This window comes from Musca domestica, unplaced genomic scaffold, assembly GCF_030504385.1.
Source record: "Musca domestica strain aabys unplaced genomic scaffold, Musca_domestica.polishedcontigs.V.1.1 48, whole genome shotgun sequence".
NCBI lineage: Eukaryota > Metazoa > Arthropoda > Insecta > Diptera > Muscidae > Musca > Musca domestica.
Window position 1 is genome coordinate 7,335,116 of NW_026712340.1, and position 26,993 is coordinate 7,362,108.

General features: G+C 34.7%; 3 protein-coding genes across 3 annotated transcripts; all 3 read right to left on the reverse strand.

The window, feature by feature from the left end:
- Positions 1-232: 232 nt before the first annotated feature.
- Positions 233-7,961, reverse strand: LOC131804733 (ornithine decarboxylase 1-like). The gene is made up of 8 exons (XM_059127856.1): positions 7,831-7,961; positions 4,402-4,596; positions 4,092-4,341; positions 3,895-4,018; positions 2,730-2,903; positions 2,414-2,659; positions 555-623; positions 233-494 (listed from the first exon to the last, which is right to left on the reverse strand). The coding sequence occupies exons 2-8, from the start codon at positions 4,574-4,576 to the stop codon at positions 288-290; spliced, it is 1,245 nt and encodes a 414-aa protein (XP_058983839.1). The 5' UTR covers positions 4,577-4,596; positions 7,831-7,961; the 3' UTR covers positions 233-287.
- Positions 7,962-12,917: 4,956 nt separating this feature from the next.
- On the reverse strand, positions 12,918-18,417 carry LOC101893438 (ornithine decarboxylase 1). Its single transcript, XM_005187842.4, has 7 exons — positions 18,170-18,417; positions 17,861-18,110; positions 17,666-17,789; positions 13,845-14,018; positions 13,540-13,785; positions 13,167-13,229; positions 12,918-13,096 (listed from the first exon to the last, which is right to left on the reverse strand). The coding sequence occupies exons 1-7, from the start codon at positions 18,342-18,344 to the stop codon at positions 12,923-12,925; spliced, it is 1,206 nt and encodes a 401-aa protein (XP_005187899.1). The 5' UTR covers positions 18,345-18,417; the 3' UTR covers positions 12,918-12,922.
- A 1,860-nt stretch (positions 18,418-20,277) lies between these two features.
- On the reverse strand, positions 20,278-21,092 carry LOC131804738 (ornithine decarboxylase 1-like). The gene is made up of 3 exons (XM_059127871.1): positions 20,845-21,092; positions 20,536-20,785; positions 20,278-20,464 (listed from the first exon to the last, which is right to left on the reverse strand). Exons 1-3 carry the CDS (start codon positions 21,017-21,019, stop codon positions 20,293-20,295), a joined length of 597 nt encoding a protein of 198 aa, XP_058983854.1. The 5' UTR covers positions 21,020-21,092; the 3' UTR covers positions 20,278-20,292.
- Positions 21,093-26,993: the final 5,901 nt, after the last annotated feature.

A 26,993-nucleotide genomic window follows, 5' to 3' on the forward strand; every position in this document is an offset into this window, starting at 1 on the left:
AGATTTCAATACTGAGTGATTTGAAAAATTATGTCTTCATAGAGAGGAATTCTTAAGGTTCCAACTTTGCTAAAGCCATAAAAGTGCGTTCACATACATTCACATCATTTTTCGGGTAAACCATGATAATTGACTACTCACAATAAAGTCGAGGGTTAATTATCACTCTTACCCCGTCTAAAGATTTCGTATGTAAACGCGCTATAAAAACAATCAAAATTAAAGACTGGGTTTCTAAGGTTTTATTATTGCTTTGAAAATGTCCATTATAATGTTTTTGTATTGATTTAAACGCCCGGATATGAAGTAATGCGCATGCTTCTAAATTTCTCCTCGACATTATCCTCCGTTAAGATGGTTCTATCAAAATATATAATATTTGGCGATCCAAACCCATTGAAACGTGTCGACAGCGGTAAGCTATAGGCACCCATATTGGGGAAAATCAAGAAATCTCCACACTTCAAATCGGGCAAATCGAGATTTTCTCCAACCTACAACAACACGATGACAACTTTGGGGACATCATACATATTTAAGTTGTATATATTTACCTTATCCAAAGAGTCTCCAGTTGGACCCCACAAAATTGAATTAAACGTTGGCGTAATATTTTTGTTATCCTGAAAAGATGTTCAGTTTTGTATTGATAAAAAGTATTGGAGAAATTGTAATTCATGCCACTCTTCAATAGATAGGAGATAGGATCTTAGAGTGCAGGTGTAAGATATTTCACGCATTATTGTCGAAGACATTCTATATACTATTGGAAAGTTCCCTCCCTATATAACCTTTGGAAAATTATATTTTTATACCCTACAACACTATGTGTTCGGCCGCGTAGCAGAGGCCGAAAAATGGCTCATGAGCTGAACATATCGCAACATTCCATTCGGAAAATATTGAAAAATGAGCTCGGGGTAAAGCCATTGAAATTCCGAAAAGTGTAAGAACTTACACCGCAACAGAAAGAAAGTAGACTCAAAAGAGCTAAAGAGTTGCTTCGTTTGGCCGAAAGTGGTAAACTGCCTCATTTGGTTTTCTCCCATTAGAAAAAATTCGTTGTCCAGCAGTTTGTAAACAAACTAAATGATCGTGTTTACTTGCCAAAGAGGTCATCTGAAAATGTGCACCTTTGGTTGGCCACCAGAACTCAACCGCCACCCAAGAATGGTTACAAAATGAGGTTCCTCGCTTCATTTCCAGCGCACAATGGCCACCAAAATCACCGGATACCATTCCGTTGGACTATAGTGTCTGGAGAATTTTGGAAAGCAAGGTTGCCACTCAAAAATACAAATGTGTCGATCATCTTAAGCAAGCGCGTCGTCGGAAATGGGCTAAAATCCAAATCCAGTGGGTTTACCCAGTTATATGTAAACGTACTGTTGATCGTTCTCGATAAAATTTGGCAAAGGTATTTTCGAGCTCTATAAAATATCTGGTACCAAATATCATTGTTGTCGAAAGCATATTGCGAATTTGAGCGACTTAAATACCAAATCGGATGAAACATATATATGGGAGCTATAGCTACATTTGAACGGACTTTCTCCAAATTCGATGTAATTGCTTCTAGACTGAATTCGGCCGTATGTACAAAATGCAGGACTTTTGGACTAATATTGGCCATATGGGAGCTATAGCTTTATCTGAACCGATTTTCATTAAATTTAATGTACTTACTTCTAGACTTAATTCGGTGGGACATGCCAAAATTCAGTTCATTTGGACTGATATTGGCTATTTGGTGCACAATTAACCCGAAATCGGTTAAGTATATGTATATTGGAGCTATTTCCAAACCTGAACCGATCTTGATAAAATTACGAAGAGTTATTTCTGGGCTCTATAAGATATCTGGTACCTAATATCATTGTTGTCGAAAGCATATATCTGAACCGATTTTCTCCGATTTCGATGTTCTTGCTTCTAGACTGAATTCGGTCAGATATGTCAAAATTCAGGTCATTTGGACTGATATTGTCCATTTGGTGCACAATTAAATCATCTCAATCGGCTAATAAATGCGACCTGCATTTTGTTCACAAGAATACATTGACGGACGGACAGGCGGTCTGACATCGACTCAGAAAGTGATTCTATGAAGATCCTCAATAGTACCTATGGGTTTATCTCGCTTACTTTTCCATGTTACAAACAAATGCCCGAAGACATAATACCCTTACCACTATGTGGTGTAGGATATAAAAAACATGGATGTATACGTAAACAATGATCAACACACGAACATTTTATATCATTTCAAACTTCACCAAACAATTGGGATTAGGAAGTTGGATTTAGAAATAGAGTCGATTTTAAATGACTAGTCTAAATGGACAATAATATGATGTCTACATTAGATTCGCAAAGAAATAAAACCCGAATAAGTTAAATCAAGTTTACTTACCAACAAATGTTCGACGACAACTTTATAATTTTCCGTCACGACATTGTTGAATGACACATAGACCCCATCATTCAAATAATAATGCTTGATTATGCCACCATCGCAAGATTTCGCCTCCCGCTTCGAATGCACCTTACAAATCAAAGTGTAAGCCGACTCCACAAAATATCTTCCAGGCTCCGCAATGATGTTCACATTGTCCTCTGGGAAATTGCGTTCCAGAGAACGGCACACAATATCAGAGATCTAAGAAAAAATATTGCATATGAAATAAATAAATTAGAAAAATACCCCCTCCTTTGACAGTTCTTCAAACCTTTTTGAACGTCACATTATCACTGCCCGGAAATCCCCCACCAATATCCAAGAGGCTCATATTGAATCCGAGTTTCGTACCAAAATCAAAAAGAATTTTCGATTCAGTGATTGCCCGATCATATGCTGGCAGCTCATTGCAACCGGTACCCACATGGAAACTAATACCAATTACCTACCAAAATAAGAAGAAGTAAATTACTTAAAATGCTCATGAATACAGGATGAGATGAAAAACTGCAACCAATTTCAGACTGCTGTCATTTCTAAGCCACTCGGCCGACAGCTGTTAAAATTATTCCAGTGACAGCTCATTATATTGTTTACAAGCGCACAAAAGCATTTTGTTGAGAGTTTTCCAGAAAAAAAGTTATTCGTGGTGGAATTCAAGCGTGATAGTGTGATTTCTTTATGTTTAGCTTGAAAACCACAAGTGGCAATCGTTAGAGCACTCCAGCATTTATATGTGAATAAATCTTTTGTGTCTCGTACCATCGCTCGTTACCGTGCTACTGTTAGCGTAGCCCGACGTCTAGGAAGTGGACGGAAGGAAACAGCAACATCAGCAGAAATGGTTCGGACACCAAAATCTCCGGATACCAATCCGTTGTATAATTGTGTCTGGAGAATTTTGGAAAGCAAGGTTGGCACTAAAAATACCAAAGTGTCGATCACCTCAAGCAAACGCTTCGCCGGAAATGGGTCAAAATACCGCAGAGGAATATTCGGGCAGCATGTGCCAGTTTTATTGGCCGTTTGAAGGCCATAGTTCGTTCCAAAGTTGACCAATTTAAACAAATCTAAACTTATTCTGAAATTTTAAGCTATTTTCGACAATTTTTCTTTCATTCAATAAAATTTGAAAAAAAAATGTGAAAACTATGGCGTTTGACTTTATTGCAGTTTTTTATCTCACCCTGTATATTAGCCTCTATCAAATTAATTGACAATCTAAATGGCTTGTTTTTTTTAAAGCCTTTTTGGTATGTTTACATTTGAGCTTTTTGCTGGATTACCCACTTCGATGAGTATTTATTTGAAATATATATAACGAAATTGACCATTTAAAATGTAAATATACTACTAGTTCGTTTACAAAGGTTACGGTACTTACCAACTCAGTGCTACAGTTCGTTTCACAAACTCAGAATTTGGCCAGTACTCACCTTTAAATTCAATTCTTTGGCTAGTAACATTAAAGCCGGAGCCTCTGTCTTGACATTGCAACCAAATTTTTCACCAAAAGACAATTTGACATCGGTGGCATCGCAACGAATGCGTATTACCAAACTGTAGGACAAATGCAAAAAATATGATTTTCGAAAAATAAAAAATAAAAAGAGTCAAGGAATCGAACACCTACTTGGATTCCGGAAAATGCTGATGTAACTTCAGTATTTCATATTCTGAATCAACGATAGAGGTCATAACACCCTTCGCCTTGGCATAGGCCACATGTGTCAATGGCTTACACGGCTGGGCAAATATAATGCGTTCGGGCTCAACATTCTCAGCCAGAACCAATTTTATTTCACCCATTGAGGCACAATCGAAATTGGCACCCAAATCAGCTAAGGTTTTGAGAACCACCGGATCATCATTACACTTTACAGCTAAGGGGAAGAGATTAAGTTGGATATGACATGGAGATGTGTAATAATTGCATTGGTTACCATAATAGGGCTTAACTCGTGGCATCAGCTGATTCCATATCTCATATTTCCTGCGAAGATCATTTAGATCGCACACAAACAATGCCTCATCGGTGTCTTGCAAGCCTTGCTCTTCAATCACTTTTTGAATGTTGATTTTATTGTTATAGAATTCAATTCGGTTGCCTTTTATCATTTTTTGTTGTTATTGAGTTTCTGGTGAATTTTAAAGAATTACATAAGTAAAACACAAGTAAAAAAGCTGTAAGTTCGGCCGGGCCGAACTTTACGTACCCACCACCATTTCAAACGAATTTGGCAATTTTCAAAAAATAAAATTCTTATAAAATCTTAAAAATACCGAATGTATTCGTTATATTAGTGAACGTGGACCTGCATAGACAACTTTTGTCATAAACCATTACAATATTCAAATGCGAGATTCGGTGAATAATGTAACTAAAATTATAAAATTAAAAAAAAAAAAAAAAACAAGTAAGCAAAGGCTACAGTCGAGCGGGGCCGACCGTTGAATACCCTACAACACTATAATAAACGATACAGTTTATATAGGCGAGAAACTCGAAAGAATTCCACAAGATAATGTGACAAATGATAAAAGAAAACCATCATGTTTCGTTCTCTAATTGTCGAATAATAGCAACTTAAACTAATTTGCTCATTTCCAATTTATTGGCAGATTTTGCACGTAGATGGTCTTCCTAGATCTGGAACCAATATTTCCCAAAGACCTATAATCTCTCAGAAGTGGCAAAAGATTAACATTTATTATTGGTTTTTGACTGAAACGCATCTATATGAGATACAGACATTTGACTATATTCTTCAACTAAATCAGCGTTAACGAAATAGTCAGAAGTGCGTCTTTCCTGTATTTGTGAATTCTCCAAGAAGTCACTGTAATGGACGTTTTCGTATATTGTCTACAAAAGTTGGCAAACTATTTCACACATTGAATATTTTTGGATGGCCATCCAAAACTGCTTGGCTTTTGCAATGTCCGGTAACCCACATTCAAATGTGCGTGAGGATCGGGCGATATTACGATCTGCCGACAATTTTGCAGTTTTTTTGGTCCATTTCAACCCCTAAATATATGACGATCATCTCCAAAAAGAGTAGGCTTCTATTCTGACCCTCATCTTATCCCTATGCAAAATTTCATAAGGATCGGGCCATAAATGCGATCTGTATATGATATCCTGATATTCTAACTACTTAGTTTTGTTAGCTGTAGAAATATTACCAAATGTTTAATTTAAAATAAAAATAAGCCAAAAATATGACAAAATTGAAAAAATATGAGAAAATGTTACAAAATCAATATTTTTATCTTTAGAGAGATATTTTTATGCGATTTTTTTAGACGTTTTTTCTTTCCTGCCAAAAGGCCATTCTGAATTAATGAGAACTGTCGAAATCAGTTCAGCCGTTCTCGACATATAAGGGATCTTTCAAGCATATCTTCTTTGATAGACATATATATCGCACATATTTTGCTATATATCCGATTAGTTGGATATTAACATCAATGTAAAGGTCAGAAGTAACCTTGTCATGGCTTTGTGATTTCGCCGGGATTTAAAATATTCGCGGTTTAATGAAAAATTTAGATTTTTTTCAACACAAAAGATATGGTCTATTTTTCCCGCTAAATATTGTCCGATGACCACCCAAATTAGTAGGCTACTTCCCCGCCCTAAACTCTAGCTAAATGCGCAATTCCGCGTCGATTGGTCTATAATTGCGACCTGTAAAGCTACTGCAAAATCAGGAAATTTTTCAGTTTTTGGTCCATTTTAACCCCTAAATATTATGCGATCATCTCCAAAAGAAATAGGGTTCAATTCTGGCCCTAGCACCACCTTCGTTCTAAATTTCGTGAAGATCGGGCAATAATTGCGACCTGCAGAGTGATTACAAATTAACATGGACAGACGGACAGACGGACGGACGGACATACATAGCTAGATCGACTCAGCTCGGCGAGCTAGGAAGATCCATATATACTTTCCTATATGGGAAACCAATATTTCGAGGTGTTACATAAATTCTGGCCCACTCAAACTTATAATACCCCCAACACATAGTGTTGTAGGGTATAATTATCATTATATGGGGGCAATATGAAGACGTGGACCTGCACAGACAATTTTCTGTCATAGGCTGTAGTATTCATTACGAACTTCAAAAAAAAAATTGAAACAATTCCGGTGAATAATGTCGCTAAAATCATAAATTTTCTGTCATAGGCTGTAGAATCTATTACGAACTTCAAATACCAAATTTGAAATAATTCCGGTAAATAATGTCGCCAAAATCATGAAAATATCGAATATCGGGATATACCGTTATGTGGGGGCTATACCAAAACGTGGACCTGCACGAACAATTTTTTTGTCATATGCTGTAGTATCTATTATGAATTTCAAAAACCAAATTTGAAACGATTCCGGTGAATAATGTCGCTCAAATCATCAAAATTCTGAAAACAAGAAGGTAGCGTTATGTGGGGGCCATACGAAGACTCGGACCTGCATTCAAACATTTTTGTCATAGGCTGTAGTACCTATTACGAACTTCAAATACGAAATTTTAAATATTTCTTGTAAATAATTTCGTTAATATCAAGAAAATACCGAATATCGGAAGTACCGTTATATGAGGGCTATACGAAAGCGTGGACCTGCACGGACAATTTTCTATCATAGGATGTAGTTTCTATTACGAACTAGGAAATACCAAATTTGAAACCTTTTCGGTGAATAATGTGGTTTAAATCATCAATATACCAAATAAGAAGGAGGTACCATTTTATGGGGGCTATACCCATTTTATGGTGACCTACATGGCCCATTTTTAATACCAAAAGTCCTACAGACATAACACACACTAAAGAAAAATTCTAAAAGTCTAAACTTACTTCATTTCGTTCGGAAGCTAGAGTGATTTCCACAGACGGACGGACATACGGATATCGCTAAATCGACATAAAATTTAATGCTGATCAAGTATATATATGTATACTTTGTGGGGTCTAAAATGCATACTTCTTGGTGTTACAAACGGAATGAAAAACTTAATATACCCTCCATACTGTAGTGGAGGTATAATAAATTCGCTGAATTACTATTTTGTTAATTGATCGACCCGATATCGACGAGCAGAGCCAATTTTAGTTGTGTGATTTCTTTACATGCTTTATTTTATCAGATCATTTTCGTACTTAAGATGCATAAAAATCACCAAACAGAATAAATGCAAATGATTGATGCTTCTAAGGATTTTTGTACATCTGATTTTACAGATTTAACTTAAAATTGAGTTCGCGTCAATTAAAAATCATATTTTTGCTGAATTGTGTTATTATAATTTTTGCAGTGTATTTATACGCCGTTCATTAAAATAATAATCGAATATTACACTTACTGCCAAATATATATAACGTAGATTCACACTCTGTTTTGCACTTTTCAAACACTATTAATTTCAATTGGATTTGTTCTTTTCTAAACAACGTTCTAATTTTAAATTAATAATTTATTTGGATTATTGGAACTCGCAACTAAGTGCTGTGTGTGTTAAGTTCACTGAAGCTATACTTCACTTAAATCGAAAACGACCCTATTTATATTTATCTATGGGATAATTTGTCATTATCAAATTGCATAATAAATATTTATCAGTTCCGCAATGGTAATATATAAATATTGATAAAAATTTAAATATTCGGAGTTTTTATTAGAAATTCACATTTTTCTGTGACTTAATTATGGTGTTACATATGGGGGTTATTTAATTCAATTTTTTTTAGTAATTACATTACACCACATTGTGAGAAAGGAAAGAATTACAACTTGCTTTGACGTGGATGTGACGGACAGAAAAGTTCTGTTAATCTGCCTGGAAAAGTTCTGTTAATGTGCTGTTGAAGATCATACAGCTCATGTACTCAGAGAATGTAACATCTAAAAAAACTCAGTTTTTCAGATAAAAGGGCTGGACAATTAAAAGGTCAGACATCCGATATTTTAAAATGTCGATCTTTTGTTTTATAATAATATAACGCTGTACCAAGTTTGGACCAAATCGGATACTCCGTTCGAGAGTTATCGTAGCTAGATCGACTCCAAATGTACTGAAACGAACTTGGTCTAAAGAGACCAAGGGTCTAAAATCGTTATCTCATTTTGACATATGATAATGATGATATATGATCAAATGATATATACCCTTTCTAGCTTAATGGCTGTGGGTATTGAACAATTCAAGCCCAGAAAAGTGATCACAAACAAGTAAAAAAGTATCAGTCGGCTTTGCCAACAGATGTATACCCTCAGCCAATGTTCGGTTATTTAACAATATTTTGAAATTTGTGACTCTTTGCAGGTGAGGTACTAAAATGGGTTCGCAGATATAAAGCATCTTTACAACAGATCTTGTGTTAGCAAAAATGTTTGTATGTGTGAAATTTGCATAGAGTTGGATTTTTATTTCGTCTTCTTTCAGCTTTTTGTTTTTCAAAATCCTGAACTCTATGTGGGGGAGGTGCCAGAAGAAATGTTCCGATCTCTACCATCTTTATAACAGATCTTGTCTTGATGAAAATATTGACACGTAACAAGTCTGAATAGAATCTGATCTAATAATTATTCAAAATAGGTACTTGATGGAGTTAGCCGATATTGGTCATTTTCACACCGAAGCATTGATGGAAATATTAGGATTTGCAAAGTTGGAGCAAAATCGGATCATCCTTTCCCTTTCTGTGCAGTAAAATATTTAATTTTTGAAAATTTCCATCTTTTGTTGCGGAGGTACCGGAACGAGTGGACAGATATTGCCCATCACCTAACTCGATCTAAGTTTGATAAAAATATTACGATGCACCAAGTCTGGACCAAATCGGATACTCCGTTCGAGAGTTACTGTGCGCAACAGCCAGTCAGACAAACATACGGACGGTCGGATATAGCTAGATGGACCCCAAATGTCTTCAAATTATATACACCCTCTCTAGCCAAATGGCTAAGGGTATAGAAAGTATTCAATAATTCAAGCCTAGAAAAGTGATCACAAAAAACTAAAAATGCCGAAAACTCAATATTTAAGGAATTATGGCCATTTCAAAATGTACAATTACTCATGCTTTAAAAATTGATCACAAATAATAGCTAAAATCGCCGAAAACTCAATTTTTAAGGAGTTATGGCCATTTTAAAATATTCAATAATACATGCATAGAAAAGTGATCACAAATAATAGCTAAAAACGCGAAAACTCAATATTTAAGCAGTTATGGCCATTTTAAAAGATTTTCAATAATTCATGCTTTAAAAAGTGATCACAAATAATAGCTAAAAACGCCGAAAAATAAAAAAAAATATTCAATAATTCATGCCTAGAAAAGTGATCACAAATAATAGCTAAAATCGCCGAAAACTCAATTTTTAAGGAGTTTTGGCCATTTTAACATATTCAATAATTCATGCCTAGAAAAGTGGACACAAATAATAGCTAAAAACGCCGAAAACTCAATACTAAAGGAGTTATTGCCATTTTAAAATATTTAATAATTCATGCTCTAGAAAAGTGATCACGAGTAATTGCTAAAAACACCGAAAACTCTATATTTAAGGAGTTATTGCCATTTTAAAATATTCAATAATTCATGCTTTAAAAAGAGATCACAATTAATAGCTAAAACGGCAGAAAACTCACTAATTGAGGAGTTATGGCCATTTTAAAATATTCAATAATTCATGCCTAGAAAAGTGATCACAAATAATAAGTAAAAACGCCGAAAACTCAATATCTAAGCAGTTATGGTCATTTTAAAATATTCAATAATTCAATAATGATTTTGTGATTTCTTTATATTTGGCTGAATAACCACAAGTGGCTATCGTTAGAGCACTCCAGCATTTAAATGTGAATAAATCTTTTGTGTCTCGTATCATAGCTCGTTACCGTGATACTGGTAGCGTAGCCTGACGTAAAGCAAGTGTACGGAAGAAAATCGCAACAGCAGCAAAAATGGTTCGAAAAGTAAAGAAGGGACGCTGTGACCGAAAAATGGCTCGTGTGCTGAACATATCGCAATATCCCATTCGGCAAATATTGAAAAATGAGCTCGGGGTAAAACCATTAAAATTCCAAACAGTGCAAGAATTTAAACTGCAACAGAGAGAAAAAAAACTCAAAAGAGCTAAAGAGTGGCTTCGCTTGGCCGAAAGTGGTGAAATTGCCGAATTTGGTTTCCTCCGATGAGAAAACATTCGTTGTCAGCAGTTTGTAAACAAACAAAATGATCGTGTTTACTTGCCAAAGAGGTCAGCTGAAGATGTGCACCTTCGGTTGGCCACCAGAACTCAAGCGCTGGCCATGGTGGTGGCGTGGGCCGCCATTACAGTCGATGGTCACTCTCCGCTCGTATTAATCGACCGTGGCATCAGAATAAATGCCGAATATTATCGCGAAAATATTCTGGAGTATGTATTAAAGCCTTTGGCACGCAAACATTTTGGCCACAGACCTTGGACATTTCAACAGGAGAGGATTCCATCGCACTCAGCATGCGCCACCAAAGAATGGCTACAAAATGACGTTCTTCGCTTCATTTCCAGTGCACAATGGCCACTAAAATCTCCGGATACCAGTCCGTTGGACTATTGTGTCTGGAGTATTTTGGAAAGCAAGGTTTGCACCAAAAAATAACAAAGTGTCGATCACCTCAAGCAAGCGCTTCGCCGGGAATGGACCAAAATACTGGAGAGCAACATTCGCGCAGTGTGTGACGGTTTCATAATTCGTGCCAAAGGTGGCCAATTCGAACAAATCTAAACTCATTGTAAAAGTTGATGCTATTTCCGATTTTCAATAAAATTCATTCAATAAAATTAAAAAAAAAAACATATAAAAAAGCTGTATGTTCGGCCGGGCCGATGGAGGGAATAAAAATTTAATTATTATGGCGTTTGACTTTGTTGCAGTTTTTTACTTACCCTGTACATTATATTTAGGAAAAAGTTTAGAAACTCACTTATTATACATTCTTTGTCCGCATACAAAGTAACTGGCATTTGCTAGTATTGGTATATTAGAATTGTCCGAGAACGTGTTTTTTTTTTCTCCGTTGGACTCAGTTGTATTGAAGCAGGAGAGTGGGAATATGAACCTATAGTGCGATTCTATAACTAGTTAACGACTGAATTACTGACCGGCCAATGAATTGCGATAATTGTTATTTACTAACATTTTATTACGAGTCCGCTTTTTTCTATATCCTGCTCCATACATAGCATGGAGGGTATATAAAGTGTGAGATTCCGTTTATAAATCTTAGAAATAATAAGATTGTACAGACATATCATAGATACTAAGTACCTATTAAACTGCAACCAAGAATCAAGTGCAGAGCAAGTGCAAGTGCTGTCATTTTAGTTTTAGAACGTTAGATTCGAATTTGTGTTCAATTTAATTAGACTTCATGCTTTGTTTGTCTGACAGAGGAGTTGAACTGGTAATATTTTAATTGGTATTAGGGCACATTATGTTCTCAGTTTCTGATACAAAAAATGTTTGTCCACAAACTCTTCGTATTTTTGTTATTTTTGTACCCCGTAGCCGTAATATGCACTCTGTAACAACAATATTTGGAGAAATATATCAAATACAGCTCAGAAATACATTTTCTAAATTTTATCGAGATCGGTTAAGATTTGGATATAGCTCCCATATAAAACTTTGACCGATTTACGTTTTATTGTGCACCAAACGTCTAATATTTGTCCAAATGGGATGGATTTGGCACTTACGACCGAATTGAGTCTAGAAGGTAGTATGTCAAATTTGGTGAAAATCGGTTCAGATATAGCTATAGCTCCCATATATACTGTTCATCCGATTTGATTCCTTTGAACTTTAAATTATAAATATATTTATAATTATATAATTATAATTGTTATAATTATAAACATAATTGTAATTATAATTTAAAGTTTTAATTATAATTATAATAATATATATAATAAAAATTATTAATTATAATTATAATAATTATAATAATTATAATTATAGCGTGTATGTTGAATTCTCCCATTAAAACGTTTAATTGTTATGCGGAGCTCTACTAAATTAGCAAAGTGGTGTAGGGTATCATAAAGTTTAAAGTTTTCTTTACTGGTTATTTTTGATGCGGAGATTGAAACCACCTACTTTAGGTTTTTTAGGTTCTCGTTCTGTGTCACTGTTATTTATTACTTGGTAATTCATTTTGTTTTATATTGCAACATTCTTGTACAGCAGAGTACTCGCACAGAATCGTCATTATTTGTTGCCTATTTGTAGGGGGTATGTAGTTGTCATTATAAGATTTGCTAAAAATTACGTATATGTCTGCAAATTTTTAGGTGGGAGAGGATTTGCAAAGTGAAGTACAATAATTTAGACAATTTTTATTTCTTTTTATTTAAAATAACATAATAACCTTGAGTTTTTTATATTTTTATATTAAGTGTATTCATCTTATTTTATTTTCCCTGCCACCATCAGTTGAAGCTTTATCTAAGTATAAGATATTAGATGGACCCCAGCCATTAAAACGTGTAGCTAGTGGTATGCTGTAGGCACCCATATTAGGGAAAATCAAGAAATCTCCACACTCCATGTTAGGAAGTTCCAGGTTTTCACCGACCTATAATTTAGGGTAAAATGGTTATTTATAATAGGTTATATTGTAGTATAAAATATTTAAAGACACTTACCTTATCGTAGGCATCACAGGTGGGACCCCATATTGTCGTTTTGAATTTGGGCAATAAATCATCCTGAAATTTTTACTACATATTTATGTTGCTTGATAAAGAATCAACCTTAAGTTTTCGCAAAAGCCTGAGACTTCCCTTTTACAATTATGGAGCCAAATTATCGCAGTCGATTTTGGAAAAAATCGATGGAATATGTATTTTATTATGATTGAATGTTATGCTATAGACATTTTCATCAATCTAAAATGCACATAAATAATTTCATCTCGATCGAAACGAATGCAAGAATTTGGCCCCAAAGTGATGAAACAAATTGCAACAGTCGATTTTTGTAACATTTACTAGAGTGGAAACACAATCCCCTACTTACCAACAAATGTCGCACCAGTACATGATAATGTTCCACGACAACATTTGCAAATGACACAAAAACTCCATCGTTTATGTAGTAATGTTTCGTTACACTTCCATCTGGCAACTTTGTCTCACGCTTGGAATGGATTTTACAAATCAACGTATAAGCGGATTCGACAAAATACCTGCCGGGCTCAGCAATTACGTTTATGTTTTTCTCAGGAAAGTTACGCTTAATGGAGCATTTAATGATCTCAGACATCTGTAGAGTTAGATTTGAAAATTTCGCTAAAAGTAGAAAAAACTTGGATAATTACAAACCTCTTTGAACTTGTTATAATCACTGCCCGGAAATCCACCACCAATATCCAAGAGAGTCATGTTGAAGCCATGTTTCGTTCCAAAATCGAAAAGTTGTTTTGCTTCAGTTATGGCTCGATCGTAGGCTGGCAGCTCATTGCAACCGGTACCCACATGGAAGCTAATACCAATTACCTAAAAAAGATGGTAGATATTGAAGTGTGTCGTAGGTTATAAAAAGTTATGCCATTTTAAAATTTGCTGAATGAATCTGAACTACCCTACTTAGATCAGCTGTCAATAGGTTGAGTAGATCAGCTGCAGTTTAACGATTTGTCATTGTCATTTTAAAGTATAGATGAAGTAAGCGAAATTTAGGATTAAGTGCCGTTATGGTTTGTATATCAGAACTATGATTTCGTCGCAAACGTAAAATGATGAATTAAATGTTTAAATTAAAGTTGACAGCACTGTTGCTATCGATAGGACTTATTGTCTACTTTACCAACAAACGTCGTTAATTACCGAATTTATTAGAATTTTAATGTTAAAGATTTTTGTCAATAACTCTTACTCTCTAACATGAATCGCACCACAGGAAAGGATAGAGTTACATACGCCGAACTTTGAATACCCTCCATACCGTTTAGAACGAATTTGTAAATTTTCAAAAAATTAAATCCGTTAAAAATTCTGTTAAAATCTTAAAAATACAGAATATAGCCATTATATTTCGATCTATTCGACCTAAATGAGCTTTGTTTGTCATAAGCCACTACCATTTTCAAATTAGAAACTTGAAATAAACGGTGAATAATGTAGCTAAAATCATCAAAATCCCGTATATAGGGAGGTACCGTTATATCGGAGCTGTACGAAGACCTGGACCTTCATAGACAATTCTCTGTCAAAGGCTGTAGCTTCCATTACGAACTTCAAATACGACATCTCAAACAATTTCAGTGTGTATTGTACCTAAAATCGTCAAAATACCAAATATAAGGAGGTACTAATATATGGGGCCTATACGAAGTTCTGGACCTGCATAGACAATTTTCTGTCTTAGGCTGTAGTATCCATTACGAACTTCAAATGCCAAATTTGAAACTCCTCCGGTGAATAATCACGCAAAACTCATCAAAATACTGAATATTGGGGGCTACACGAAGACGTGGACCTGCACAGACAATTTTCTGTCATAGGCTGTAGTATCCATTACTAATTTCAAATACCACATTTGAAACAATTCCGGTGAGTATTGTAACTAAAATCGCCAAAATACCGAATATAGGAAGGTACCGTTATGTCGAAGCTATACAAAGACCAGGCTGTAGTATCCACTACGAACTCCAAATACCACATTTGAAACAATTCCGGTGAGTATTGTACCTAAAATCGCCAAAATAACGAATATAGGGAGTTACCGTTATATGGGGGCTATACGAAGTTGGTGGACCTGCACAGAAAATTTTCTATCATAGCCTGTAGTATCCATTACGAACGGACAAAAGGATAGACGGACAGACTGACGGACGGACATCGCTAAATCGACATAGAACTTTATGCTGATCAAGAATATATTTACTTTAAGGTGTCTAAAATGTATAAAATGTATTCGAGGTGTTACAAACGAAATGACAAACTTAATATACCCTCCATATTATAGGGTGAGGATAATGATTATAATACGCTCTTTCTCACAACTATTCACGGCGACAATTCGATTGTTTCTTAATTTATCGCGAGCGATAAAGTTGCAGAGCGCACAAGCATTTACAATCCCTCGCAAGCATAAGCAATGAAAAACCACTAAAGAAAGTCTTTTAAGTTGGGTTGGGCCGACTTTATGACACCCTACACCACTTTGCTAATTTAGTAGAGCTCCGCATAAAAATTAAAATTTTTATGGGAGAATTCAATCATACACGTCGTGATTATAATTATAATTTAAAGTTCAAAAGACTAAATATGCCGAAGCATTCGTATCTTTTAAATTCGGACTTGTATTGCCCATTAATTTGAAATCGGATAAAAATATATATGGGAGCTATATCCAAATCGGAACCGATCTCCATAAAATTTGGCAAAGATATTTCTCAGCTGTATTTTTCCTGAATATCGTTGTTACGGAGTGCATATTACGGCTGTGGGTAACAAATATAACAAATCGGATGAACAGTATAAATGGGAGCTATAGATATATCTGGACCGATCTTCACCAAATTTGACATACTAGACTCAATTCGGTCGTAAGTGCCAAATTCCATTCCATTTGGGCAAATATTGGACGTTTGGTGCACAATAAAAATTAAATCGGACGAAGTTATATATGGGAGCTATATCCAAATCTTATCCGATCTCGATAAAATCTAGAAAATGTATTTCTGAGCTGTATTTGATATATTTCCCCAAATATTGTTGTTACAGAGTGCATATTACGGCTACGGGGACAAAATAACAAATCGAATGAACAATATAAATGGGAGCTATAGCTATATCTGAACCGATTTCGATCAAATTTGGCATACTTATTTACAGGCCAAATTCGGTTGTATGTGCAAAATTCCATACTATTCGGGCTGTTATTACATGTTTGGTGCACAATAAAAGGCAAATCGGACGAAGATATAGATGGGAGCTATATATAAATTTTGATCGATTATCTCCAATTTCAATAGGGTTCGTTCTTGGGCCAAACAATTGAGTTGTGCGATTTGCCTTTTATTGTGCACCAAACGTGTAATATCAGCCCGAATAGTATGGAATTTTGCACGCACGATCAGATTAGGCCTACAAATAAGTATGCCAAATTTGATCGAAATTGGTTCAGATATAGCTATAGCTGCCATATATATTGTTCATCCGATTTGTTACTTTTGTCCTCCGCAGCCGTAATATGCACTCTGTAACAACAATATTTGGGGAAATATATCAAATGCAGCTCAGAAATGCATTTGCTAAATTTTATCGAGATCGGTTCAGATTTGGATATAGCTCCCATATATAACTTCGTCCGATTTACCTTTGATTGTTCACCAAACGTCTAATATTTGTCCAAATTGGATGAAATTTGGCACTTACGGCCGAATTGAGCGTAGAAGCTAGTATGTCAAATTTGGATTGGTTCATATATAGCTATAGCTCCCATATATACTGTTCATCCGATTTGTCATATTTGTTACCCATAGCCGTAATATGCACTCCGTAGCAACGATATTCAAGGAAATATATCAAATACAGCTCAGAAATATATTTTCCAAATTTTATCGAGATCGGTTCCGATTTGGATATAGCTTCCATATATATTTTTATCCGATTTCAAATTAATTGTGCACCAAATGGGCAATACAAGTCCGAATTTAAAAGATACAAATGCTTCGGCATATTTAGTCCTTTAGTCCTTTAAATTATAATTATAATCATAGCGTGTATAATTGAATTCTCCAATAAAAACTTTTAATTGACATGCGGAGCTCTACTAAATTAGCAAAGTGGTGTAGGGTATCATAAAATCGGCCCTGCCCGACTTTAAGACTTTCTTTACTGGTTTTTATTTGCATCTTTTTATGCAGATGCTAATAGAGTTTATTCTTTTCTGTCAAAATGCCATTCTGGATTGGAGAGAATTGTCAAAATCCTACCAGTCATTCTTAAATTATGAGCGGTGTAAGTAGCATCTCCTTCTTTGATATATGATATTGTATGTGTTTTGTAGAAGAACTGCAATATCAGGAAATATTTTCCGATTATCTTAAAAAACAATAGGCTTCTTTTCTGACTATACACCTAACTTCTTACAATTTTCGTTCGTTTTCACCTGATTTAGTTATAAAATCACTTACATTCAATTTCAATTCCTTGGCCAATAACATTATGGCAGGAGCCTCGGTTTTAGCATTGCAGCCAAATTTTTCACCAAACGACAATTTCACATCGGTAGCGTCACAACGTATTCGTATTACCAGACTATCGAAAAAAGTGCAAAATAAATTATCCTCAAAAAAACAAAATTTGTCTGCAATAAAAACATCACCCACTTTGACTCGGGAAAATGACGATGTATCTTTAAAATTTCAAAGTCAGAATCAACTGTACTGGTTATAACTCCATTCTCCTTTGCGTAGGCTAAATGCGTCAAAGGTTTACAAGGCATGGCAAATATGATGCGTTCTGGTTCAACATTTGCATCCAGTACCAGTTTTATTTCACCCATCGAAGCGCAATCAAAATTGGCGCCCAATTTAGCCAGGGTTTTAATAACCATGATATCATCATTACATTTGACAGCTGGAAAATACAGCTGATGCTATTCACTTCAGGAAATTTCGAAAATACTATTCTCTTACCATAATGGGGTTTAATTCCAGGCATTAGTTGATCCCATATTTCATATTTCCTGCGAAAATCATTTATATCACAGACATACAACGCATCATCGGTGTCTTGCAGGGCCTGGTCTTTAATCACTTGCCTTATATTTATTTCTTTTTTATAAAATTTTATTTCGTGGCCTTTCGTCATTTTGTGTTGAGAAAAGAAGATTTTGAAATGTATGTTTGAATCGATCAACGTTTTCGAGCGAACAAAGACGGATTTTTTTTGTTGGGTAGTGAAAGTGAAATATTCTTAAATATAAAAAAGTAGAAAGAAATAAAAGCAAAATAAGGGTATTATTGTTTATTATTTTATCACTAAATGTTTATCAGTATTTGATTTGTGATGACCATAAAGAATACATCAACAACTCCATAAAATTTGGCAAAGATATTTCTCAGCTGTATTTTTCCTGAATATCGTTGTTACGGAGTGCATATTACGGCTGTGGGTAACAAATATAACAAATCGGATGAACAGTATAAATGGGAGCTATAGATATATCTGGACCGATCTTCACCAAATTTGACATACTAGACTCAATTCGGTCGTAAGTGCCAAATTCCATTCCATTTGGGCAAATATTGGACGTTTGGTGCACAATAAAAATTAAATCGGACGAAGTTATATATGGGAGCTATATCCAAATCTTATCCGATCTCGATAAAATCTAGAAAATGTATTTCTGAGCTGTATTTGATATATTTCCCCAAATATTGTTGTTACAGAGTGCATATTACGGCTACGGGGACAAAATAACAAATCGAATGAACAATATAAATGGGAGCTATAGCTATATCTGAACCGATTTCGATCAAATTTGGCATACTTATTTACAGGCCAAATTCGGTTGTATGTGCAAAATTCCATACTATTCGGGCTGTTATTACATGTTTGGTGCACAATAAAAGGCAAATCGGACGAAGATATAGATGGGAGCTATATATAAATTTTGATCGATTATCTCCAATTTCAATAGGGTTCGTTCTTGGGCCAAACAATTGAGTTGTGCGATTTGCCTTTTATTGTGCACCAAACGTGTAATATCAGCCCGAATAGTATGGAATTTTGCACGCACGATCAGATTAGGCCTACAAATAAGTATGCCAAATTTGATCGAAATTGGTTCAGATATAGCTATAGCTGCCATATATATTGTTCATCCGATTTGTTACTTTTGTCCTCCGCAGCCGTAATATGCACTCTGTAACAACAATATTTGGGGAAATATATCAAATGCAGCTCAGAAATGCATTTGCTAAATTTTATCGAGATCGGTTCAGATTTGGATATAGCTCCCATATATAACTTCGTCCGATTTACCTTTGATTGTTCACCAAACGTCTAATATTTGTCCAAATTGGATGAAATTTGGCACTTACGGCCGAATTGAGCGTAGAAGCTAGTATGTCAAATTTGGATTGGTTCATATATAGCTATAGCTCCCATATATACTGTTCATCCGATTTGTCATATTTGTTACCCATAGCCGTAATATGCACTCCGTAGCAACGATATTCAAGGAAATATATCAAATACAGCTCAGAAATATATTTTCCAAATTTTATCGAGATCGGTTCCGATTTGGATATAGCTTCCATATATATTTTTATCCGATTTCAAATTAATTGTGCACCAAATGGGCAATACAAGTCCGAATTTAAAAGATACAAATGCTTCGGCATATTTAGTCCTTTAGTCCTTTAAATTATAATTATAATCATAGCGTGTATAATTGAATTCTCCAATAAAAACTTTTAATTGACATGCGGAGCTCTACTAAATTAGCAAAGTGGTGTAGGGTATCATAAAATCGGCCCTGCCCGACTTTAAGACTTTCTTTACTGGTTTTTATTTGCATCTTTTTATGCAGATGCTAATAGAGTTTATTCTTTTCTGTCAAAATGCCATTCTGGATTGGAGAGAATTGTCAAAATCCTACCAGTCATTCTTAAATTATGAGCGGTGTAAGTAGCATCTCCTTCTTTGATATATGATATTGTATGTGTTTTGTAGAAGAACTGCAATATCAGGAAATATTTTCCGATTATCTTAAAAAACAATAGGCTTCTTTTCTGACTATACACCTAACTTCTTACAATTTTCGTTCGTTTTCACCTGATTTAGTTATAAAATCACTTACATTCAATTTCAATTCCTTGGCCAATAACATTATGGCAGGAGCCTCGGTTTTAGCATTGCAGCCAAATTTTTCACCAAACGACAATTTCACATCGGTAGCGTCACAACGTATTCGTATTACCAGACTATCGAAAAAAGTGCAAAATAAATTATCCTCAAAAAAACAAAATTTGTCTGCAATAAAAACATCACCCACTTTGACTCGGGAAAATGACGATGTATCTTTAAAATTTCAAAGTCAGAATCAACTGTACTGGTTATAACTCCATTCTCCTTTGCGTAGGCTAAATGCGTCAAAGGTTTACAAGGCATGGCAAATATGATGCGTTCTGGTTCAACATTTGCATCCAGTACCAGTTTTATTTCACCCATCGAAGCGCAATCAAAATTGGCGCCCAATTTAGCCAGGGTTTTAATAACCATGATATCATCATTACATTTGACAGCTGGAAAATACAGCTGATGCTATTCACTTCAGGAAATTTCGAAAATACTATTCTCTTACCATAATGGGGTTTAATTCCAGGCATTAGTTGATCCCATATTTCATATTTCCTGCGAAAATCATTTATATCACAGACATACAACGCATCATCGGTGTCTTGCAGGGCCTGGTCTTTAATCACTTGCCTTATATTTATTTCTTTTTTATAAAATTTTATTTCGTGGCCTTTCGTCATTTTGTGTTGAGAAAAGAAGATTTTGAAATGTATGTTTGAATCGATCAACGTTTTCGAGCGAACAAAGACGGATTTTTTTTGTTGGGTAGTGAAAGTGAAATATTCTTAAATATAAAAAGTAGAAAGAAATAAAAGCAAAATAAGGGTATTATTGTTTATTATTTTATCACTAAATGTTTATCAGTATTTGATTTGTGATGACCATAAAGAATACATCAACAACTAATTAAAAAGACGATTATTGTTTGTGTGTTTATGCGATCAATCTGCTATCTAATTTTTATTTTATGGAAGTTTTTATCTACTATGAAGTGGATGGTATACCCTACAATGGACTGGTGGATATATTTGAAGCTTTATTCACCTTGTAATGTATTGGAATATTTTAAACGATCAAATGCCATTTATGAGAACAATGGATTTTTATTAGCCGAATGGCCACCAAAGCCATATAATTTAAAAAAAAATTAAAACGCTAAGTGGTTCTGTTGTTGTTCAGATCTATATCATCCAATAGACAGCGTAAACCATTCATTTAGGAAAATTGTTCAAATCAATCATTTTGGAAAAGGTAAGGTCCAATGGAACCGACGGATAATTTTTTCTTAACAATTTCTAGATCATTAATCTGATGGTCCTGGAAAAATTGATCGATTGATTGGTAGATTGATAAAATCTTGCTGAGATATATTTTAAGTCAGAAACATTTTTGGAATGAACCTGTACTACCAGCCATATAGTCATATTTTTGACACATCTCTGCAAAGAACTGTCCTAGAGATCCAAGTTTAGGTATAGTCCTCATGCAAACTGTACCCTCCGATATTCGGTATTTTGTTGAATTGTGTCACATTTTCCACTTGGATTGTATTAAATTTGGTGTTCAGTGTTCATAGTGAATACTACCTCTGCTGACAGAAAATCGCATATAAGCCCCTATAACGGTACCTCCCACTATGCGATATTTTGATTATTTTAGTTAAATTTTTCAAAAAGTAATAAGCACCTTTGTATCGCTGGCAGATAATTGGCTCTAGAGGTACACATTCTTATATAGCCCCGTATAACTGTAACATCTTACATTCGGAATTTTGACAATGTAAAAAATATATCACAAAATATTCACATTTTATTAGTACATTCCAAGCCAGTAAAGAAAGTCGTAAAGTCGGGCGGGGCCGACTTTATGACACCCTACACCACTTTGCTAATTTAGTAGAGCTCCGCATAACACGTTATGATTATAATTATAATTTAAAGTTCAAAGGACTAAATATGCCGAAGTATTTGTATCTTTTAAATTCTAACTTGTATTGCCCATTTGGGGCACAATTAATTTGAAATCGGATAAAGATATATATGGGAGCTATATCCAAATCTGAACCGATCTCGATAAAATTTGGCAAAGATATTTCTGAGCTGTATTTGATATATTTCCCTGAATATCGTTGCTACGGAGTGGGTATTACTGCTGAGAGTAATAAATATAACAAATTCGATGAACACTATATATGTGGGAGCTATAGCTATATCTGAATCGATCTTCACCAAATTTGACATGCTAGCTTCTAGGCTCAATTCGATAGTAAGTGCCAAATTGCATCCCATTTGGGCAAATATTAGACGTTTGGTGCACAATAAAAACGTAACTCGGACGAAGTTATATATGGGAGCAATACCCAAATCTGAACGGATCTCGATAAAATTTAGCAAATGTATTTCTGAGCTGTATTTGATATATTTCCCCAAATATTGTTGTTACAGAGTGCATATTACGGCTGCGGAGGACAAAAATAACAAATCGGATGAACAATATATATGTGAGCTATAGCTATATCTAAACCGATTTAAAATTAAATTCTGCCATACTTATTTTCAGGCCTAATTTGGTTGTGTGTGCAAAATTCCATACTATTCGGGCTGATATTACACGTTTGGTGCACAATAAAAGGCAAATCGGACGAAGATATATATGGGAGCTATATCTAAATTTTGACCGATTATCTCCAATTTCAATAGGGTTCGTCCTTGGGCCAAACAAATGATTTGTGCAAAATTTCATCTGGATCGGCTAATAAATGCGAACTGTTCTTTTTTTACAAAAATATATGGACAGACGGACGGACATGCATAAATCGACTCAGAATGTGATTCTATGCAGATCATCAAAAGCAACTATGGGTATTACTCGTTTCCTTTTGCCTGTTACAAACAAATGCACAAAGACATAATACGCTGAACACCTTGTGGTGTAGGGTATAAATAGCAAAGACATGAAACTATAAAGACTGGACAAAATCCATATTTGCTTTAAATTTTCTATTAGGTAGTAGATGGCAGGCGATATAACAGAAATGCATTGGAAATTTTAGAAAAATATGTTATTCCGATATCGGAAATACGTGGAAAAAAGTATCAGGTATGATAGACATTCTCTGGAAAATCTATTCCAGAGCATTTCCTTGTACATTGAATCGATAAAAATCAACAACAACCCTTAAAATGTGTCAGCTCTGTTAAAGTATAATATAATGCTATGTCAGGATATCGTGACATAACAAATTTTTCCACTATCAACGCCATCTATTGAACAAAAGTAACAATGTAATGTCCCATCTTATTAAATTATATGTCTTTGAAAATAGTAAGTAAATATGGAGAAAAAAATCATGCAAAATAAAACATTACATTTGTATATTTCAAAAGTCAAAATAAAAAATTTCAAATTTCACATTATTACTCGATTTTTTTGGATTTTATCTTTTTCTACCCAGAGACAATCCCCAACAATATTTAGTTGGTAAAATCTATATATATAGGGTAAGTGTGCCTAAGTTCGGCATGTCCCAGTAGTCGGCACTTTTTATTTTCAAACCCAAATAAATGAAAATATTATAACTAAATATATTGCCAGCTATCTTTGTGTACAATTTCGCTAAGAAAAGATGATTTATTCTAATAAAAATTAAATTTTTGCCTGTGAAGGTCCTCAACAATCCATAATCTTAAGAAAAGTACAATAAATGCGTCACATCAGTTTAACTAAACAAAAATATTATATTTTAATGAATTAATTTATTATTATTATTAATTATTCTTACAAAAAAATTGGTACGCCGACTGTTGGAACATGCCATACCAACAATTGGCAAGTGGTGCCGACTACTGGCAAAAAAGCATTGTTTTAATAAAACTACAAATTTATGAAATTTAATAAAAAGTTATTAAAACTTTATTTATATATACAAAACTTTATTTATTATACAAAGTTTTGAATCTGAAAAATTAACTTTGTAATAATTGAAAAGTTCCAACCAGAATGGTGAGCGATTAAAAACGCGAAAATCCTAAAAAGGCCGACTACTGGATCTCCCCATCGGATCTCCCCAGCACTAAACTCTAACCCGACGATTGGATTATGATTACGCCCTGTAACAGCAATCATGAATTTTTATGTTTTAGATAGGAAGATTCATATATAAAAATATTTCAAGGTGTTAAATAATTTTTGGCCCAATCAAACTTTAAATACCCCCAACAACACTATGTTGTTGGATATAATAATTAAGCGAAAAAGTGATAAAATTGAATAAAAAAAGACGTATAAGCAAAAACGCGGACCGAACTTTTAATGCCCTTCACCATGAAGATGGGATTGAATATTGGATCAACTTCCATTTTTGCAGGTAAAATCGGTTGGAAAAAAACCTGTAACTTCGATGGTACCGGGTTCCTACCAAAAAAGTTGACAAAGTGTCAAATATCAAATTTAATAAGATGTACTGATAAAAATGTGACTAAAATGACCAAAATACGAAATATTCGGATGTACCGCTTTGTGAGGAACCAAAGAATTAAAAAAAATAAAAGAAAACAAGTTAAAAAACAGCTAAGTTCCGCCGGGCCAAACTTTTCATACACTCCACCATTTGGAAAGAACTTGAACTATTTCAAAAAAAAAAAAAAAAAAAAAAAACAAGTAAAAAACATTTAAAAAACATTAAGTTCGGCCGGGCCAAACTTTTAATACCCTCCACCTTATGGTAAAGGAAAAATTAGAAGAAATGTGGCAAAAACCATTAAAATGCCGAATATCGGGAGGTACCGTTATATGGGGGCTATACCAAATTGTAGACCTACACATGCAAGGTTCCGCCAACGGAGCTAGAACCCATTATGACCTACAAATATCAACTTTCAGAAAAATACGTGAAAAAAATGTGGCAAAAATCATTAAAATACCGAATATTGGGAGGTACCGTTATATGGGGACTATTCCAAAACGTGGACCTATACATACAATGTTTCGCCACACGAACTGGAACCCATTATGACTCACAACTACCAATTTTTAGACAAATCAGTGAAGAAATGTGGCAAAAACCAACAAAATACCGAATATCGGGAGGTACCATTATATGGAGGCTATACCAAAACGTGGACCGATATACCTCATTTTCAATACCAACTATCCTAGACACAATACCAATTGCTCTCCCAAATTTTGGTGCTCTACGTCAAATAATGTGGGCTGTATCGTGATTTCAACAGACAGACGGACATCGTTAAATCGACTTAGAATTTTATGCTGATTATGAATATATATAATTTATGGGGTCTACGACGAATATTTAAGGATGTTACAAACGGAATGACAAAGTTAATATACCCTCCTTTCCAAGGTGGAGGATATAAAAAAATCCGAAAACTCCCACTTAAATTAAAACCTTTATATGGGGACTATACGAAGACATGGACCTGCATGAAAATACAGGCTATCGGTAGGTACCGTCATATGGGGGCTATACGAAGACGTGGACCTGCATACGAAATTTTTTGCCATAAGTTGTAGTACCCATTAAAATCTTTCCGGTGAATAATGTTGCTGAAATCGTCAAAATATCGAATATCGGTAGGTAGCGTTATATAGGGGCTATACGAAGACGTGGAGTTGCATACAAAAATTCTTGTCGTAGGCTGTAGTACCCATTGCGAACTTCAAACACGAAATTTGAAACGATTCTGGTGAATCGTTTCATCGGGAGGTACCGTTATATGGGGGCTATACGAAGACGTGGACTTTCATACACAAATTTTTGTCTTAGGCTGTAGTACCCATTACGAACTTCAAATACGAAATTCCGGTAAATAATGTCGCTAAAATCATGAAAATACCGAGTATGGGGGCTATACGAAAACGTGGACCGACATGGCCCATTAACGACAGACAGACTGACGGACATAGCTAGATCGTCTTAGAATTTTACGCTGATCCAGAATATATATACTTTTTAGTGTTTATTATGAATATTTTGAGGAATTACAAACGGAATGACAAAGTTAAAATACCCTACATAGAATGATGGAGGGTATAAAAATGGAGGGGGTTATAGCAAAATGTGAACCTATACATGCAATTATTTGTCGCAGGAGGTAGAACCCATTATGAACCTATATATACAATGTTCTGCCACAGGAGGTAGAACCTGTTACAAACTCTAAGTACGAATATTAAACAATTCCGATTGAAAATGTGGCATAAATCGTGGGGTGGTACAGTTATATGTAGGCTATAAGAAAAAGTGGACTTGTAATGTCAGTGTTCTGTCACTGGAGGTAGAACCCGTTAAATACTTGAAGTACCGAATTTTTAACAATTGTGTTAGAAAATGTGATGTAAGTCGTAAAAATATCGAATATCGAGAAGTAACGTTATATGAAGGATACAGAAAAATGTAGATATATAGAGACAATGTTCTGCCACAGGAGGTAGAATCTGCTACAAAGCATAAGCTTTAAACAACTCTGTTAGAAATTTTGATTTAAGCAGTCAAAACACTGAACTGTTATATGGGTGCGATAAATGAAAACTTGGAACGATTTGGGCCATTTAGGAACTTAAAAAATAGTTTGGCCTTCTCTCTCAATTCGCTTCAAAGATAGCGTGGATACAAAAGACAGACGGACATCTCTA

Coding starts and splice junctions, on each gene's coding strand:
- LOC131804738 (XM_059127871.1), bottom strand. CDS start 21,019: ATGACGAAAGGCCACGAAATAAAATTTTATAAAAAAGAAATAAATATA. Junction 20,786..20,844: donor TGGAATTAAACCCCATTATG/GTAAGAGAATAG, acceptor TGTATTTTCCAG/CTGTCAAATGTAATGATGAT. Junction 20,465..20,535: donor CGTCATTTTCCCGAGTCAAA/GTGGGTGATGTT, acceptor TTTTTTCGATAG/TCTGGTAATACGAATACGTT.
- LOC131804733 (XM_059127856.1), bottom strand. CDS start 4,576: ATGATAAAAGGCAACCGAATTGAATTCTATAACAATAAAATCAACATT. Junction 624..2,413: donor TTGTCGTCGAACATTTGTTG/GTAAGTAAACTT, acceptor ACATCTTTTCAG/GATAACAAAAATATTACGCC. Junction 495..554: donor CTGGAGACTCTTTGGATAAG/GTAAATATATAC, acceptor GTGTTGTTGTAG/GTTGGAGAAAATCTCGATTT.
- LOC101893438 (XM_005187842.4), bottom strand. CDS start 18,344: ATGACGAAAGGCCACGAAATAAAATTTTATAAAAAAGAAATAAATATA. Junction 17,790..17,860: donor CGTCATTTTCCCGAGTCAAA/GTGGGTGATGTT, acceptor TTTTTTCGATAG/TCTGGTAATACGAATACGTT. Junction 13,097..13,166: donor CCTGTGATGCCTACGATAAG/GTAAGTGTCTTT, acceptor CCTAAATTATAG/GTCGGTGAAAACCTGGAACT.